We start from the raw sequence: 20,031 nt of genomic DNA on the forward strand, positions 1-20,031 counted from the left end.
GAAGTGTCATACGGATCATCTTACGTGAAAAAGACTATACGTAACCCTACACTGCGCGTGGTACGACACGCACATGGCCAATTTTTAGTGTCTGTAATAAGTTTTTTTTGTAAATTATTATATTCTTAGCCCCTATATAATCTTATATAATATTAATTAATAGATATTCCACCAATATCAAAACGTAGTTATTCAAACAGGAAATATAAAAATACTCTGCATGCGTAGTACCAATGCGCCCATAATTACGTTTTCACATTATCAAATAAATTAGATTACGTATTAGTAGATGTTTATATCCGTTGTCTAGTACCCATAGTACAAGCTTTGCTTAGTTTGGGACTAGAAGCGCAGTGTAAAATTGTCAAAGGATATTTATTTAAAAAAAAATAACGATGTTGCTAATACCGAGTTCTTGGTGTATGACTTAGATAGATAGATAAACGTTTAAACATCGAAACACAATAATATAACAATTATATCAAAGAAACAGATAAATACTAAAAGGATGAAAGTTGCAGCTCTATGTAGCGCACCTAGTGGCGCCATCTGCGAATAGCGTGTACAAGACTAAAATAATTCAACGCCATCTTTCGGCGGCAACAAAACAAAATACTTCACTGGCAAAATAATGTGCTTATTATGTTCGTCAACGAGGTTCAAATACGTGCAGTTTTTGTTTTAGTAGCTAGATGTCGCTGTGCGTACTTGACTCGCGGTATCATTTGTTTTTTTCCTGTCCTTAAAGCAGTCCTCAACCATTATGCATTAAAAAACAAACAAACTCTCAGCTTTAGTTTTAGAAACTAGCTGTGCCCGCGAACTTTTATCGCGATAAATTTTTGGTCGGTTGCTTAGCTGAAATGCTAAAGTGAACCGCGAGATGGGCCAAGCATACTATGCGGGTAAATACCGAGACCAAGTGCGATATCGCACACTGACTGAAGTCTAGACGACGCACTGAAGTAGGTATGGGGAAGCAGGAAAGTACCTAACCCAGATTGCGTTCACACTATAATCTATAACGTCGCGGCAAATTTCATAGTGTACTTGCGCCAATAAAATTAAAATTAATATTATTAGAGCGTGTCGGACTCACGTACGAAGGTTTCCGTACGACAATTTTGTTGTTACTATTTATTTCAAGCATCTACCTATGTTCGTTATTAATATCGAACAAAAATCAGCAAGAAATCCCGTTTGTCATATGGGAGGAAATATTTATTTTATTCTATTTTACTATTTGTTGTTAAATGGCGGCAACAGAAATACATAATCTGCGAAAATTTCAACTGTCTTGCTGTCACGGTTCATGAGATATAGCCAGGTAAGGACGAAGCAATAGGGTCCCGTTTCATCCATTGGGTACAGAACCCTAAAAATACATTTAGTTAATACTTACATATTTATTTACATTTTGAGTTCTTATAATTAATATTATATGCCTATTACCCATAAACTTATAAAATATTGACATTTTGATAAATCCTGAATTGCTATTATTGCAGTCTAGTACCTATTTAACATCATCATTTTTCAGCCATAGGACGTCCACTGCTGAACATAGGCCTCCTCCAATGCTTTCCATGTTGATCGATTGGTAACGGCCTGCGTCCAGCGCTTCCCCACTACCTTTACGATGTCGTCGGTCCACCTTGTAGGTGGACGTCACACGCTGCGTTTTCCGGTACGAAAGTATTTAACATAATTTATGTCAATCATGCATTTAATTTATGTCAATACTTGAATTCAGAATTATTTAATTTACAAAGTTCAGTCGTTCAGTGTAGTTAGTGATTTATTATTTATTTATTTCAGTCGATTCTTAAAATGTATTTTCATATTCTCGTTTTCTTCAGGTCGTCATCTGGATATGAATTCTCAACTACGGAGACAGCTTTGAATGCCATTTCGGGTTCCTTTGGGATGGTGGGTACTTCTTTAGGCGGTGGTCTTGGTCCTGGAAAACATTGATAAACGATTTAATTGAATAATGTTAGCTGAACCATAAAAACGATCATACAACATTTAAATCGTAATCAAGTTTTAATGGAATGAAAATGGTTCAGGCCCCCTAGACAAAACGCACTTTTTGATCGAATCGAAAATAGAATCCGTCAAAACTCCATACAAAAAAGAGGCTTTTCAACCACTTTTCGACTGGTTTGCGATTATAATTTGCACTTTGTCTAGACCCACAGGTACACTTGCGTGAAAGACATTTCGCTAGTGTCATCGCGCTATTGTCTTTCGCGCAAGTGTCCCGATACGAAGGAAAATCCCTCGTCATTTAACTTTATTCTTATAAGTGACATGCTAGGACAATCTATAGTATCTTGCTTTAAACGATTGGCATTTTGGCAGATTAATCTTTGCCATTTTCAGTGCTGAATCGTTTAATACAAAGGTAAATAAAACTGGATGTGTTGAGTATAGCAAAAAGATCGTAAATACGGGAAACTGAATGGTCGACAGTATTGAGAGGAGAGTAGTAACTTAGTAGTAAGGAGAGTAAGTAGTAGCTAACAATAGTAACGAAACATACTAAAAATATGAAACGAAACATACTGAAAATATCAAATGAAAGAATAATGATGGCTTACCTCCTCCAAGGAGCATCTTGATCATATTGGAGCAAGGGAAGTCTATTGTGATGGTCAGAAGGAAGGCTCCGATCGCTGCTAGAGAGAAGTCGATCAGGAATCTATACATCTGGAAGGAAAGATAAGATTTTGTATGAAAATAAAATCAAACAACACTTTCATAAGCTAAGATAATATAATTTCAATTATAAATTATGCAACAGACAGAATAATTAGAAAATATTAGACTCATATTTTTTTTTCTTTCATAATTAAATAATAACAGTGCTACATCGAGTTGAAATGACGCGTCACGTCACGCTTGAGTAGATTTTTTACTCAAAAGTGACGTCACGCGACATTTCAGCTCAATATAATACTGTAATTGTTCGATTATGAAAAAAAATAAAAAATATGTCTCCAATTTTTATTATCTGTCTGACGGACCTTATAGAATTTCTATTTCGTTACCCAGTCATCATCTGTTCTCTCAAATCATATCAAATAGTTTATTCAGTAGGTAGGTATTTAGGCTTTCCAGGGCGCTTGCTTATATACGCCCCAAATACATATACCTTGCTCTACCATCACTCGTATATTATGGGCTGGTGTAGCGGAAGAAACTCAGTCACCTTTCTCAGCCTCTTTTTCAATTTATTCATGTCAAGGTACAAAAGTTTTCAAAAAGTACTCCAGCTTATGCTTGTGTTATGCAGCTGTTCATCAAAAAATTTCAGCTGTCACAGGAATCGGACTGGTGACTCTCAAAACAGTATTTGGTCGAATTCTCTCCTGGGCTGCTTACTAAATATAACAACTTACATACACTTCTTTGTATTTTTTATTATGGGACACAAACGAGCAAAGGATCGCCCGATGGCAAATGTATAACGCCGCCCAGAATTTTGTAGCTATATACTTAGGTATGCACGGGACTATTCCCACCTCTCGTTCCCACTGCAACTCCTGTGTAGCCAGGATCTACAGCTTGACCGCCACAAAAACCCAACCAATGAAGGTCAAGTTTGTCCAAGGTTTTGTATGTATGCACTTACTAAATGAATTAATGTATTAAACTTTTATCTCACAATAGCCGAACGGTGAAGGAGTCGGACTGACCGACTCGTAATCCGGGGAACGCGGGTTCGGTCCCCGCCGCCGCTCGACTATTGTGGTGAGCTCACTCGTGATACAAGCATATTTAGCTTAGTACGAGGGGCTAACGGGAGTATTTGTAATTTGTGTAATAACAAATTACTAATAAGATTTTTGGAAAAAAAAATATGGTAAACTTACAGATAAATTCACAGCAAAATAAATGGGTTGAAGAGTAGTCGCATTAATCAAGAAGATGAGCTGGTAGTGGATGATGTACATCGCGTATGACAGGCGGCCGAGGATCTTGAATACGTGGATCGATAATAACCAGTTGATAGGACCTGAAATCAGAAAATAATTGGTAAAGCAAGGTTCGACGAACGTCCATTGCTAGAAAAAGGTCTCCCCCAAGGACTAAGGTGTATAATTTGTTTAGTTTTGGCTTGATCTGACAACTTTTTCACAATGCGAGCTATTTGGTGGGATAAAATTTTCCTAAAACTAAAGATAAAGTAAAGATGTGGGTACATAAAATATGTACAGTCTAACTAAAGGTGTATTTATTGTGCTAAAGGTTCGGGTTTCAGTTCTTATCAACTTGAACCTGTGTGTGCTACAAGCACCACGTAAAAACTTGACACTTTGTAAAAAAGTTTATAGTATAAAATGGCTTCCAAATCCTAAGAATCCGTGACTTTCTGTTTCTGTCATGTAAAGATCCCTCTGAAGTAGATTTTTATGATAAAAACTTACCTCCATAGCCATGGTGGCACGCAAACACCATCCAGGCGATGCACGCAGCCCAGACCGGTCTTATGGAAGAGTTGATGAAGTTGTCAGCCAGTTGGTTGTCCCAGTCGGGCTGGATGTTGAAGTAAGTAGCGAACATAACCAAGAATGATGCCACAAAAGCTATGAGCCATCCTAGTATTGCGAATAGCTGAAAAGAAAATATCTTCTTAGAATATTATTATCTATAGGACGTATTAACATCTCGTTAGCTTGATCATGATAAAGAAAAGTCTAGGATTATTATTACAGTTTTTCCTGGATAAACAACATAGAAATATACTGACTGAGTGAAATGTTAGGCCATAAAATTGCTTAAACGCTTAATTTGTGATAAAATATGCATTTATAGTAGATGGCACATCGCGTCTTTTAGCGACTTGGCCCATGCGATGCCATGGTATTTTTGATATAACGTTAATTTAGGTGTTAGGCTGCAATTGAATCCATTCATAAGTCGTTGCGATTAATGGTAGCAAAAAGTTGTTCTAACTTGCATTTAGCTAGCGGCGATACCTACAAAAATGTGCACAAGTTAGCTACGTTCTACGTATTTAGTTTAGTTTAGCTACACAAAGAACCAGTAAAATAGTTTTAAAACTATTGTAAATGTAAACAATAACGTAAAAAGTAAGTTCTACGACAGATAAAAATAATGCCTCCGTGATTTATTGAAATAAACAATAAACTAATTAAGATTAGATCATTGATAATGACATTGATACTAAAATTTTTGATAACGATAGCGTTATCGTTTCTATTGTAAACCCTAATATTCAAAAACAATTAATATCTTAGAAATAGATATTGATTCACGAATTTACAAAGCGTCACGAATGTAATCAAGTCCAGGACGATGCAAAACGTATGCAAAAATAAAAACGTTTCAAGCTTATCGGAGCACTGGGGATTTCTCAAAAAGTGGACTTCTCAAAATGGGAATATCTCAAACAACGTGGAGTTCGCAGAACGGGGATGTCTCAAAATGGGGAGTTAGCTAAATGGACTACATGCAGCGGATACATGTGCTGTCAGTAGTAGCAGGTGGCAGCTTGATTTGGAATGGCAGTGCTTTACTTACCCAGTGCATTCTGACAGTCTTGCCGCGGTAGAGGTGAAGAATGTACCCGATCATCAGTCCGATGATGAACGGCGAAATCCGGTTAAGGGTCTGGACGTAGTAATACATCAGAAATTGTTGCTGGTCTTCGGGAGTACGTCTGTAATGAAATAAGTAAATTGAAATTAAAACTGGGACTTTAAAACATGACAATAAAATACATAATAAACTAAGAAAATAAACACAGAGACTTTTTACTATGTTAACTGTCTGAAGACCTTCATCACTTCGATTTGAGGATTATCTATAACCTTGCACATCATACATCAAATTCAATAACAAATTACCAATTACTTACCAAAAATACAGCTTTAATAAAATAATACTTATTGAGTTCTAAAAAAGTGCTTAATTTTAAGATTTAAATATGTTGCGATCCCAGGGCCTCAAAAAAGGTAGCTGCTGAATGAAAAAAAATGAGGGGTTTGACTTTGTGGCATTCCTACATTGAACAATGGACTATCATCTATACTATACTTATTATACTAATATTATAAATGCGAAAGTAACTCTGCCTATCTGTCTTGCTTTCACGCCTAAACCATTGAACCGAATTTGATGAAATTTGGCATAGAGATAGTTTGAGTACCGGGAAAGGACATAGAATAGTTTTATCCCGGTTTTTGAAATTGTGATAAAGTTTTTCTGTGACAGACAAAATTCCACGCGGGCGAAGCCGCGGGCTAGCAATAAAATATGTTTCAACTTACGCTAAAGACACCACGGCGGACTGGAAGTTGTTGACAAAGTTGTACGCTGTAGTTCCAGATAAAGCTACTGCGAGCGCTGCTATCAGTGCACTCCAGGCTATGCGGGACCGCTGTCCCAGTATCCAGAAAAGAACGAGAGGAGACGCGACGTGCAGTTGCATGTCGATGGCTAGGTACCATGTGTGGGAGAGGCACTGGAAGGTATTGTTATTATTAGCTAGTGAAGTCGGTCGGATTAGCAAGCTGAAGTGGCAATGGGCAGGGCACATAGTACGCAGAACTGACGGCCGATGGGGCGGCAAGGTTCTGGAGTGGAGGCCACGTACCGAAAAACGCAGCGTGAGACGTCCATCCGAACGTGGACCGACGATATCATAAAGGTAGCAGGAAAGCGCAGGTCGCTACCGACCGGGTAACATGGAAAACATTGGGGGAGGCCTATGTTCAGCAGTGGACGTCCAATGGCTGAGATGATGATGATGTTGATGATGATGACGTCGGTCAGCTATTATAGGAGGTATGGAAGTATAGTCATGTCTTGGCAGATTAAAGTTCGATTTCGAGAAGATCGAAGTTGATCGACGTTGAGGTTATTTAGTGTAAGATTCTGTTGCGCAACTAAAATAATTATTATTTTGAAAGACTTTGGTCACAAATATTATTTAGGAAGCTACGAGTATGTAGACCCGTAACAGCTTAGTTGTTCATGCCTTTAGGAAAACCTTTAGGAAACTACTGTTGAAAATAATTCTTATGGTGCTGTCACGTTATACTTTTTTCAAAAAGAAAGCACAATATTACAAGTAAATAAGTTTCACAGATTTTCTTAATAAACATGACCATCCATCCATTGTAAAACTCACCATGTTCATAGGATTGACCCAATTCTGAACGAAAAGCAAAGTGCTCCACCAATACACCCTGCAATCATTCACGTTCTTCGCTACCACGTCCCAGTACGGGCCATCGGTAGTTCTATGAAGAAACGAAGCTTGGATCAAAACCATTGCTGCTAGAATCGGCCACATTCGGAGAAGGCGGTGCAAGTAGAACAGATGGAGCTTTCTGATGAGGGACACTAGAAAAAGAAAAATAGTTTGCAGTCGTAAAACGTAGTTGGTTTTCATTAATTCTAAGTATTAGATCCTAGTTTCTTTTAGGTACAATGAATCATCAGATCATTTGATCTCTACTGCGGAAATACGACCCTCTCTAATTTACCAGATAATGGAGCATTTGCCATACACTCATTTACACTCCCCCCGCTGCCCAGACGGGTTGAAGTGGTTTGGAAAAAAAGAAAATGAAATGTTACCTACTTCTTGACACTTTAGCAGCTGTTGTATAGACGACAAGAAGTCCGCTAATCATGAAGAAGGTATCCACTGTGATTGTTGCACTGGTAATCCAAAGGTTCCAGAAAGATCTGATGAACTAGAAAGATTTCAAAATTAATGAGTTAGTGAAGAAAGTAACGGAAATATGATTCCAAATTAAACTAAATTGATACTATATACTCTACCTAATCAATGAACGCTTAAGCATCACCAAAAACTTATATACGGTTTTCACCAAAGTGGAAGAGGGTAGATTGCTTGAATAACCTCTCTTCTACACTTTAGTTGAAACCGGTCCTCACTTTATAACTATGAAACAACGTATACTCACTTCAACAATGTCTAAAGGATTCTCCGGAATGTATGACAGTTGTGTGACAAAAGTGTGACCCACGATGACCCACATCATGGCGAAAGATCTTATTCCGTCCAAACAAGTAATCGCGTTGGGATTTGAAGGGAAGATGAAGAAATTATTTGTGTTTGTGTATAGAGAAAACGTTGTGCACATTTTGTTGGCTTTCTTTGGATCTGTAAATAAAATTGTAACAGTTATGGATACAATTTTAAAAGACTTAAGTTGAATTTGAGAGTATTAAATTTTGAAAAACACTCAAAAAAACTATTTGATGGTATAGAGACAACCCAAGTAAAAAATTGAAATTTGTCATTATTTTGCAAAATACCTACTGCTTCATATTGATAGATGCATTCATAATGTTATACTTAATGACTTTACCTCGCTTGAGGATTATTGTATGTCTAATATCATACATAGTAGAGAGCACAGTAATGCAGCCAACGATGGAAAACAAAACACTGTAACAAAGGAAAACCTATTGTAAACAATAATAATTACAAAGGCCTAAAGACTCATGAATGGTGGATTTAGGTAAAACCAATTGCCCAACATTCCGTTAATCCAAATTATCTTAACCCAGAATTAAACGATAAGTTTGATCTACGGATTAACATCAATCAACCTAATTTTTATGAATTACTATTCTTAAAAATAAACAACTATTAGACCTTCATTTTTATGGTCTTTATTTTCAGTAATTGTTCTTTTTGATAATTTTAATAATGAAAATATTTATCTCTACTAAACATTTGAACTAATAATAGTGTGATTTGAAAATTATAAATAACTTGAAAAAATCGAACTGCCTAAGGAATTAGTTTAAGAAATTAGTTTGAGATGCGACTCTTAACGCTAAAAATTAAATAATAATAGTGTGGTTTGCATTTTCAGTTTTGAGATTGATTCCAAGAACAAAAAAGTATTCATGAGTCAGTTTGTATTTAAACATTAAATTTTATTTATGTGGAATAATAATGATAATAGAAGTCCTAATCCTCTCTTTCTCATGGAAATGGGTTCAACCAAATTAAAAAAAAAATGATGGTTTCAATTCTTAAAACCATCGCCCCCTTATTAATAATTAAGTTAAGTACACCCTAGTTGAACTCTGGCTTAAATTGTCATTTACTATGGAAATGTCTTTTTAATCCAGGGTCCATCCTAGGTGTAACATTTTATTAATAAGGGTGGGAAATTGTTTTTACTTTTCCTATTTTTTTCTTTCCTTTTTCCTTTTTATGTCGCTTTGATGTGGCCTTCTTATGCGAATATTAGTTATAATCGTGGCCGTGGCCATCTTCAGTATTATCAGAAATATTTTGAAACAAAACAAAAAAGCAGCGTGAAAACAGTTATTCATAATATCGGTGCCAATTTGTTATCTAATCAAAAAGACCGGAAAATATAATTCTTTGAAATCCAAGTTGATACTTTAAGCCTTTTTTAAGCTGTCGATAAATTAATGTCTGCAGATGATGCTTGTATCGCGCAGGTGCTTATCAATTTGGTTCTGTCCAAATTATTGAATGTAAAACGTGCATAAATTTCAGTGATAATGCACAGACTACGAAATATGTAATGTGTACATTCCCCAAACACATTTTTGAGCGGCGTAGCTGAAAATCATATGTTTTTTATGACATAGAACTTTAATTTTTTTTTACACGAAAATATACAGAGGTTCCATTTTGAGGACAACATTATTAATGAGTATTTTCTTTTACAAATTCGACAAAAAATAATTGAACTAAGCGTTTCTAATTTTGGTGCAGTGTCCACATCCTTAATTTCTTACAATATGTATTTTTTTAGCTGAAGATCAAAACAGAACTTAGGGAAAAAGTATATTTTTGGATTATACAATCTATCTATTATCTAAGATTACCAAATTAAGCAAGTTTCCCAAATAACTGTGATTAAGTCACGCCCTTAAGTTTTGTCCGCGAAAAATTTATGATTTTGGTGTCAATAATGAAATAGCTCGTCAGTTTCTTTAAAGATCAAACAGGATTTAAACACTCCCATCATTCGTTAGGTTTAGTACCGCCCCCGCGAGCAGTGACGGCAGACGGGTGCAAGACCTCTGCGTCTTCCCGCCAAAAAGATTGTGATTAAGACTATAATTTTCCATTACAAAATGGAAAATTATAGTCTTAATCACATTAAACATAGGTACTGTCCCTCTTCAGTGACAATAACAAGGACTAATCAACTAAAAAGCATGAAAAAAAATAATTTTAACAAAAAAATTAAAACCGACGCCAACAATCACTTAAAAGTAGAAAATAAGTACGTCGTTATTTATTTATTAGGACAATATACCATGATTAATATTTTTGGAGTCGGTGCTGGTAAATTTAAAACCATTTCTTGAGCTTGGCACTAAGATATGACCGACTGACAGCATATTTTCTAATTTTGGTGCTTTAATATAAATTTTGGTGTTCTCTTAATTTTGGTGTAAGGAAAATCTAAAAAACTACTGGACAAAATTTAATGTCTTAATCATTTTAGAAACAGTATAAGTTTCCAATAAATTTGATCTATAATTAAAGAATAAAAATACACAAATAACAATTTCCACCAAAATTAGGCAAAAATATGCACTTGTTGATTTTCACCCGTACCTACACCTGATTGAAAAATGTACGTGTTAATATTATTATCTCAGTTTGAGATACGATCTGTTAATTTTTCCAAACAAAAATATTTGCTTTTGGATTCTTATGAAGGCCATTTATTTACATTAAACTGAACCGTATCGGTTCCAAATACTAAAGTAATAATGACTACGTCATCATCATTTTAATTGCATAATATTTTTTCAAAGATTCCACATCTACTGACCAAAATTTATCTCTACGGAGTTTCCTTAATCTGTCAAATCTCTCCTTCAAAAAGGATATTTCCGAATACGGCGACCTAGAACTATTTTTTATTATTTTGACCTCTGTGGGCTTTATCAGCTTAAAGATAACAATGTTTTGATTTCTAAATTACGTTTTATTTCTATTATTATGTTTTATTCATTTTGCTCTTTATCGTTTTTTTTTTCGTGATTTTTATCGTTTTTTTTTGGTATTATTATTTATTTCTAAACTTACACTGCGACGTAGTCAGCGGCAACCCAAGTTTTGTCATTGGAAAGTCGGACGAATGCTTCGTTAACAACCAAACTTGCTGTAGCGTTTGAAGTCAGGACATCCAAAGCATATTTCATGGGACAGACCTTTGGGATGCAAAAAGCCAACTCAAACTGCATACCAGCTAGAGGACTTACTGACTCTGACTCCTCGCTGAAACGTAAACGAAAACTGTTCAATAAAAGAATATATTTTTATCATACTCAAATAAAAGTTTCCTTTTTTACTAAACGAGTCGATTATGTAGTACATACTGTACATACCAGCAACTCATAGTACCCGTCATAAAATGACTAATTTATCTGAACTGCAAATTCACGAAATATTTGAAATAAATATATATTGTGTCGTCTTTTGTTGACTAGCCGGTAACTGTATTTACGTCGATGGAAGTGAATCAATGAAGCAAACTTTAAAACCTTACGAACCTTCTTAAGGTGTCACTTCCCAGCATCAATTGCGCGCCTTGCCTTGCTCGTTCATAGATATTCAAACCCAACAGCTGTTCATCATTGAAGTAAGTGGCATTCGGGTTTGGAATTATAGGCCAGGTTATCTCAGGTAAGTCGGGTAAGGAAGGTAGTTCTGGCAGAGATGGCCATTCGAAATCTTGTTGCAATGGTATCTGGACAACGGAGTATTTTCCTATGATCTCCATGTCCTCGGTCTGGTGTTTGATGTCGAGACATTGGAAATAGTTTCCGGTATCTCTGGTGTTGCCCTTGAGGATACTGCGAGGAGGGAATCTGAAGCTGGCATCGATAACTGAAAAAAGAAGTTAATTATTAAACCAGATCGGATAACTGGACTACTTCTTCTAGTATGTGAAATGTGATCGTGTGACTTGCAACAATTCAAGTGAAAACCTTGTGTTTGCTAAAAGTAGTGAATGGCAATAAGCGTGTGACGTAGTTCAATCGAACTGACGATCTAACGTGCCCTCAGAAGCACTGAAATCTATTTATTTCTTGTTCCAATAAGTCATGCCAATAAATTGGCATTAGTGGCACAAGAATAACACAATGAAAATAGTTACATAAGTGTGTTGTACTCTTTTGTCCTGAGTGTTGAACCCCGAATTCCAGAGTATTGCAAATGAACCACATAGGAGCTAACGGATTTGGTTGATTGAGGCATGTCAAAGGCGATGTTATAGCCTTCATATAGTTTTTACTAGGTATGGTTCTAAGTGAAGTCGCTACAACCCAAGCTTATTTACGTAAGTTCAGTTCAGTTAACGAATAATTCTAAAATTTAATAAGTAGGTATGTACATTTTTTTCTATCTTAGACCAATTTTCAAAATGAATACCTAACGTGTTCTCTCACTTATTTTGAGTGCCTACGTAATTTATCTTATCCTGATGTTGATAAAATATCAATAATTAGGTAAACGTGATGATATGCTTGCAACGTGTTTTAATGTCTACAATAGAAATCAATTGAGATAGCCTTTGAACTTTATAAAGGATTGTATCTTATCCGCAAAAAATATGTAAAAATTATTTTGACACAGCTTCTTCAGCTTTTAATCTGACTTTAACAGATCTCAGATCAACTAATATACCTGGTGAATGAAGGTCGACAATAAAGGTTCGACCAAACCAATGCGTGCAGCCCGCGTGCCCGATGGCGATGGCGATGGCGAACAATGCGTTTACATTTATTTATTTATTAAGGTACAGCAACAGATTGCAAATTATGGCTTAAAAATAAAGTACATTGAACAAAGATTAACAATTAATTTGCACTCCGATTGTAGCTGAACACAACATTTTGTTTTAGTCTAGCTTTGATTTAAGTGATACAGTAATTCTAATAAATACATGCATGTTAATTTACAATTTGCACCTACACGATTTAAGAAAAGATGCACGAGAAAGTGAGAAAACATCTAGATCCTTGCTAATTTCATTGTAAGCTCTCATTCGGAACACTGGATTGTTGTACATTACATTATTCTGACATTTTGGCAAAGAAAATAGTTTTTGCGTTCTTTTACTACCACCTATTTTAAGTGAAAAATGGCTCAACAGTTCACTGCAGTCCCATTCGGAATTCAAGATCTTATAGAGCGTAGGCATGCCAGCAATGCCTCTCCTAGATTGAAAGGTGCTCTGCTCACCCTAAACATCTGATACTTAGCTATCGCTATCGCCATCGCGCACGCGTTAATTTGGTCGAACCTTTGTTGTGGAAATCCATGGGGGAGGCATTTGTCCAGCAGTGGACAGTAGGTTGGAGAAAATAGATTCAATCACGAATGTTTCATTGCCTCATTCCAGTAATCAAAATTAGTAATAATACTCACATCGAATCATAAGCCCTGTGTTCGCAACTATGTACGCCACTTGTCTGTCACATTCTTCTAAGTCAATAACTTCTTCGTAGAGATTCAAATCCAATGCATTATTTGAGGTAGGAGTTACTGGTTCAACATATGCGTGTGCTGAAAGCACATATAGTGCACTTATCACAGTATATTTCCAAAATATAAACATGTTTCCAAACTTATTTCATTAATTATTTAATAGCACAAAAAAGGACAGTGCCTTTATCCTCATTACATTTGCATTTAATTATAATAACCAGTGCTACTGGTTAATATACAATTTAACTAATCAAATCTTATCTGGAATTTGAAAAGGCGGCAAAGTGTGATTTTACCGAGTAGAAAGTTCCGTATATTTTCATCTGATTATTTCATACAATTTCACATTTAGGTATATAGATTTTAACTATAATTTAGAACCTTAACTTCGAACTCTTAACTTTCTCTCTCTCTCTCTAACTCTTCGAACTATGTACATTATGTATGTTCTTATAAATAATTTCGTTGCAGGTCCAAGGACAATTTAAGTGTGGTTTAATTTTCCACCAGGGCAAACATGACCTTCACTGCTTGGGTTTTTCTTGGTGTTCAAGCTATAGATCCTGACTAAACTGGAGTACCCATAAATTGTCAAGCCCTCACTGTTAGTCAGTTATAAACAAACACTTGAGTATCCCTACGGATTTCATTTAATTATTTTTAGGGAACCCAAAAAAGAATAATCAAAATTAAATGATACGAACCATCTGAATTGTTGTTTATAAATCCAAATGACTCCTCATTAATTCTTTCTCTTTATCATAAAAGAAAAGAGTTCATTTTTCGAAAAGCTTTCACTCTCGGAATTTTTTTTCAATTTGGCCAGTGAATTTATTATAATTGCTTTGCCTATTCCAAAATAGATAAAAATAATAATTCATATTAAAGCGTTACGTATTATTATTTACTTATTATTTACCGAGTAGAACAATAATAGATAAAATAGATTTTATAGGTATTTCCAAAAGCTTAAACGTAAGTCACTAATTGCTTATTGCTTTGTCATTAAATTGATTACACAGTTATCTAATAACTGGAGATAGGTAAACAATACATAAATTACACACACGTGCCTCAATTTCAAGTTCTGAACATAGCCCTCATGATTTCCATTTTGACCAGTTTGTAGCGGCCTGCATCCAGCGATTTCCTGCTACCTTTATGAGGTTGTCAGTCCATTTTGTGCGCTGCGCTATCCGGTACGTGGCCTCCACTCCAGAACCTTGTAACCCATCGGCTGTCAGTTCTGGTTATATGTTATCTAGCGTACTAACGTGCCCTGCCCATTGTCATTTTAGCTTGCTTATCCGTCGCCCAATAATTATTAATTTAATTATTTGAAACTTAATTGCATGGAAATAACGTTTCTATGAGAACAAAAAGAGAATTTTATATTTTTGAGGTTAAATACCGCCTTTTTAGGGTTCCGTAGCCAAATGGCAAGAAACGGAACCCTTATAGATTCGTCATGTCTGTCTGTCCGTCCGTCTGTCCGTCCGTATGTCACAGCCATTTTTTTCCGAAACTATAAGAGCTATACTGTTGAAACTTGGTAAGTAGACGTATTCTGTGAACCGCATTAAGATTTTGATGCAAAAATAAAAAAATAATAATAAATATTGCGGGCTCCCCATACTTAGAACTGAAACTCAAAAATTTTTTTTTCATCAAACACATACGTCTGGGGTGTCTATGGATAGGTCTTTAAAAATGATATCGAGGTTTCTAAAATACTTTTTTTCTAAACCAAATAGTTTGCCTGACAGACGCTTCCAAAGTGGAAAAAATAAAACTTATGATGTACATTACTAAACTACCAACGAAAATTGTTTTGAACGAGATCTAGTAAGTAGTTTTTTTTAATACCTCGTAAATCGTAAACCGCTTATAACCGCGTAATCTTTCATACAAATAACTTAAATTAAAAATAATAATTTTAATTTCATAAATCAATGGTACGGAACCCTTTGTCCGTGAGTCCGACACGCACTTGGCCGGTTTTTTGTTGTGAATTACATAACTTGCACCCACTCGTATCAACAGAAATGGTTGTTGTTGCCATGGTGCAAGCCATATAAATGGCCCTCGGATGCCACAATGTTTATTTTCAAAATCAAATTGATAAAAATTAGATATAAAAAAATCCCAACTCATGTCTAAGAGATACAAAGCTATGATTGTATGATTTATTAGTGTCATAATTGTTTTTGTAATGGAAAAATCACGTTGAAATAAGCATGATATCTCCAATAATCATATCACGTAAAGGTTAAGCATGTGTAAATCATGGGCAGGCTTGATTATCAGTTTTGATTGCCAGTGTAATGTCTCCAAGATTATATAATAAACTAGCGGCCGCCCGCGACTTCGTACGCGTGGATCTCGTTTTACCCCCCCTTCATCTATCTTACGCGGTTCAGATTTTTTCATACAAATGTTTTTCCCGCTAACTCCCGTTCCCGTGGGAATTTTGCAATATCCTGTTGTAACTAAGCTTTAAGTTTACTAAGGTACCTGCATGCCAAATTCAAGCGTCTACCTTACGCGGTTTAGATTTTTCATACATATGTTTTTTCCCGCTAACTCCCGTTCCCGTGGGAATTTTGCAATATCCTGTTGTAACTAAGCTTTAAGTTTACTAAGGTACCTGCATGCCAAAATTCAAGCGTCAAACTTAAGCGGTTTAGATTTTTCATACAAATCTTTTTTCCCGCTAACTCCCGTTCCCGTGGGAATTTTGCAATATTCTATTGTAACTAAGCTTTAAGTTTACTGAGGTACCTGCATGCCAAATTTCAAGCGTCTAACTTAAGCGGTTTAGATTTTTTTATACAAAAGGATTTTCCCGCTGATTCCCGTTCCCGTGGGAATTCCTAAGTATCCTATAACCTGCCCAGGAGTATGAAGAATAATTGTACCAAGTTTCGTTAAAATCCGTCAAGTAGTTTTTGTTTCTATAAGGAACATACAGACAGACAGACAGACAGACAGACAGACAGACAGACAAAAATTTTACTGATTGCATTTTTGGCATCAGTATCGATCACTAATCACCCCCTGATAGTTATTTTGAAAATATATTTCATGTACAGAATTGACCTCTCTACAGATTTATTATAAGTATAGATGGGCGAACCAGCTCTAGCATCAACCACTCATCATCATTATCATAAACCTCATTTATTTTTGCTAATAGACTTTTAAAAAGCACACGTCCCAATATTAACACTACCACTGCTTCGGGACAATAAACGGGCCAGTGCTGAGAAGAAGCAGCGCCACAAACTCAGTCACTATTGTCAGCCTCCTTTTCAAGGGTTTACGTCTGGTCGGTTCAGCCATAGAACGTCCACTGCTGAACATAGGCCTCCCCCAATGCTTAGTAGCGGCCTGAATCCAGCGCCTTCCTTCTACCTTTATGAGGTCGTCGGTCCATCTTGTGGGTAGACGTCCTACGCTCCATTAACCTAATCGAACAGAATTTTTTGCCAATTCTTAGGAATCGAACCCGAGACATCTGGGTCTGAAGCGATTTATCTTACCACTAGACCATAGAGGCGGCTGTCCTCATGAAGAGATGCCCTCCTAAGGAGATAACCTCATAAAAGTTGCAGAAAGTCGCTGGGTGCACGCCGCTACCAACCGGCCCTATGGACATCCTATGACTGAAATGATGATGATGAGATATTATAGATAATTATTATGGTTTTTTGACAGTTCACTGAAACTGTAAGATTGAGCGTTAACTTTAAAGAATTCATTATGACATAGGTGTATTCATAACAATTTTAGCTGAACAAACATCTGAAACCGCTAAACATTTGGCATACCTATTTTATATATTTTTTTAATTGATTCACTTGTCCCGCTGGTGTGATATCCATTAAATTGTAAATTTAGTTTAAGGTTCGATGGGGCTGTCGTATCCTAATAGACAAAAGCCCCCAAATAATTTAAAAAAAACTTTAAAGAATTCAAGTTGGAAACCGAATATTGTAACATGAGTGTCACTGATTACCAAAATACATTTTTCGATAAAAAGTGTGTCATAATTAATATTACGCGATAATCAAAACGCGTATCAAGTCGTACACCATTTTCAGATAAAAAACCATAAAACATATTGCTAGTTGAATCACCTGCCTGGGAAAAAAGTTCTTATTAGTACGTCTGTAATATAAGCTATAAAAAAAACGACATACACTTTGATAAGTAGTAGCATTTAAGATTGTGGTAATCTGGTGTTACATAAGTTACATACAAAACAAAATATGATTTTACTTATATTGATTAATTACGCAAACCTTCTTCCAAATTTACTTTCAAAAAGGCTCTGCGCAAACATTTCAAGGAATGACCTTTTTTTCTCAATTTTCTCGCTATCTCAGACATGAGTGATGTGTACATCTATAATATTATTATGTTTATGTATTTATGTGTATGTCTATTATATTTATTTGTATTATTTGTATTATGTTATTTATTTTATGTAATCTTATGTAAGTAGGTTTATTATCAAAAATGTATATATACCTGACATAAAATATATGTATCAAAACGCAACAATTAACCTAGATATTAGCACGGCACTAAAGAAATTTATTCAAAACTGCCACGCGGTCTCGTGCTAGATGGGCGTCTTAAAGGCCACCTTCTATCAACGGGAGCGCGTGGTAAGTAACTTGCTTCTGAATGTATGTAACTTCCTACTTTTTTATTTTTAAACCGGCAGACAGTGGTGACTGAGTTTGTTGCGGCGCTTCTTCTCAGCACTTGCCAAATGTTTGTCTCGAAGCGCTGGTAGGGCAAAAAAAGAATGAGACATGTATAGGCTCCTTAAGAGCATTTGACGATTTGCAAGAACTAATTTAATTAGTCTAAACAAATAAAGATAATTTTGATTTTGATTTTGTAAATTTTTTGCACCGCCTTACTCTTTCTGCATGACCCGTGGTTGACTGGCAGAGAATGCCATCCGGCATTAAGTCCGCCACAGTGCATTTGTTACTTTGTGTGCTGAAGTATAAATAAATAAATAAATAAAAATATTGTAAGATTATTACAATGCAATCTGAAATACAAAGTTGAAAAGTAGTAATTCTTCAAGCTAGCCTATACAAGGGTATAATATACATAAAATAATGTATATCCTGTAATTAACTTATGCCCGTTTTCACCATCAATCCCTAATTTTTAAGTGACCCCTTTGAAAACAAAATTCTTGATAAGTGTTCTCATAGGGGTCACTTAAAAATAAGAGTTTGATGGTGAAAACGGGAATTAGTCCAGTTTTCACTGTAAGATAATATTCTTGTTCAAAAGGGATTGAAATTGTATCAACTCGAGGCGGTCAGTATTATTTGTATGAAACTCCATACTGCAACACACACATCTGCACCGCAGTGGCGGAATAACAGTTTTGCCGCCCGTAGGCTAGGGTGGGGTTGGATCTTTATTTAACTTTTATCTTCTGAAATCGAGTAAGCGTCATCTGAAATCTGCCGCCCCTAGGACGCTGCCTATACGGCCTATTGACAGATCCAGGACTGCTTCACCGTAACGTAAACGCCTCGCCTCGCAATTGACAGCACAGATTGACAGTGCGCGAAAGGCGATACGGTGTTGATCCCTTTCAGAGTTGATAAGTCTGCTATGAGCTTTAAAATCAGCAAACTACCTTTTAAACATTTTCCTTTTTCTTAAAGTTAAATGAGTCATGTCACTATTTCTAATTCTAATAACTACCAAAATCTTGAATTATATTTTTGGGAAAACAATAATGTGAATTACCTTTACTCACGAATTAGTCATACTATTTCGCAATAAGAGATTCTATTAATATATTTATCATTAAACTAATCTATTCTTTAAATTGTTATCTGTCTTGATTCAAGTTCTATCGTGCAAAGTGTACGGCTAAAGAGAAGTGTAATTTCCATGTCGTTTACCTTATTGTCAATAGAAGTACTTCAAAATAGACATTGACTCATAGATTCTTGCAATTTGAAGAATACGTTTTAACGAGAGATTGGTTGCTATATATTTTATGTCTGCTATTAATGATTANTACACTTCTTCTGGAGAACGCCTCCCGGATAATACGCCGGCCATAAGTTTGAGCTGAGGCTGCGCCATCACACTGCTGGAGACAAAAGTAAGTGTCTTTTCAACTGGCTCAAGTATGATGGGTTTTGTCACTAGAAGTCGATTAAATAGTGGAAACCAGGCCTGCGTAGGCCAATAGGGAACTACTACTATTCCTTCGGCCCTGTCAGACATAATCTTTCTTATAACTTTTGTTATAACCGATACTGGAGGGAAAGCGTAAAAATTAAGATTATTCCAGCTAACCGTGAAAGCATTAATAGCATATGCTCCTGGGTCTCGATGCCATGAAATGTATCTAGGGCACTTAGTGTTTAGTCTTGTTGCAAAAAGATCAACCTCAGGCTTTCCAAATTTATAAACAATGAGATTATAAGCAGAGTCACTCAATTCCCATTCCGTGTCAGGATGTAACC

The 20,031-nt window shown here is 35.8% G+C and overlaps 2 protein-coding genes across 2 annotated transcripts in view; one reads left to right on the forward strand and one right to left on the reverse strand.

Moving 5' to 3' along the window:
* The window catches only part of LOC114351694 (NACHT domain- and WD repeat-containing protein 1), a 139,720-nt gene that overhangs the window by 63,235 nt on the left and 56,454 nt on the right, over nucleotides 1-20,031 (forward strand). The window lies entirely within an intron of this gene.
* On the reverse strand, nucleotides 1,725-13,713 carry LOC114351651 (O-acyltransferase like protein-like). The gene is made up of 13 exons (XM_028302931.1): nucleotides 13,451-13,713; nucleotides 11,569-11,905; nucleotides 11,102-11,293; nucleotides 8,376-8,455; nucleotides 7,968-8,167; nucleotides 7,619-7,733; nucleotides 7,163-7,377; nucleotides 6,300-6,493; nucleotides 5,551-5,689; nucleotides 4,434-4,620; nucleotides 3,879-4,021; nucleotides 2,604-2,712; nucleotides 1,725-1,960 (listed from the first exon to the last, which is right to left on the reverse strand). Exons 1-13 carry the CDS (start codon nucleotides 13,638-13,640, stop codon nucleotides 1,839-1,841), a joined length of 2,223 nt encoding a protein of 740 aa, XP_028158732.1. The 5' UTR covers nucleotides 13,641-13,713; the 3' UTR covers nucleotides 1,725-1,838.

This window comes from Ostrinia furnacalis, unplaced genomic scaffold, assembly GCF_004193835.3.
Source record: "Ostrinia furnacalis isolate ACB-3 unplaced genomic scaffold, ASM419383v2 OfSCF1172, whole genome shotgun sequence".
NCBI classification, from domain to species: domain Eukaryota; kingdom Metazoa; phylum Arthropoda; class Insecta; order Lepidoptera; family Crambidae; genus Ostrinia; species Ostrinia furnacalis.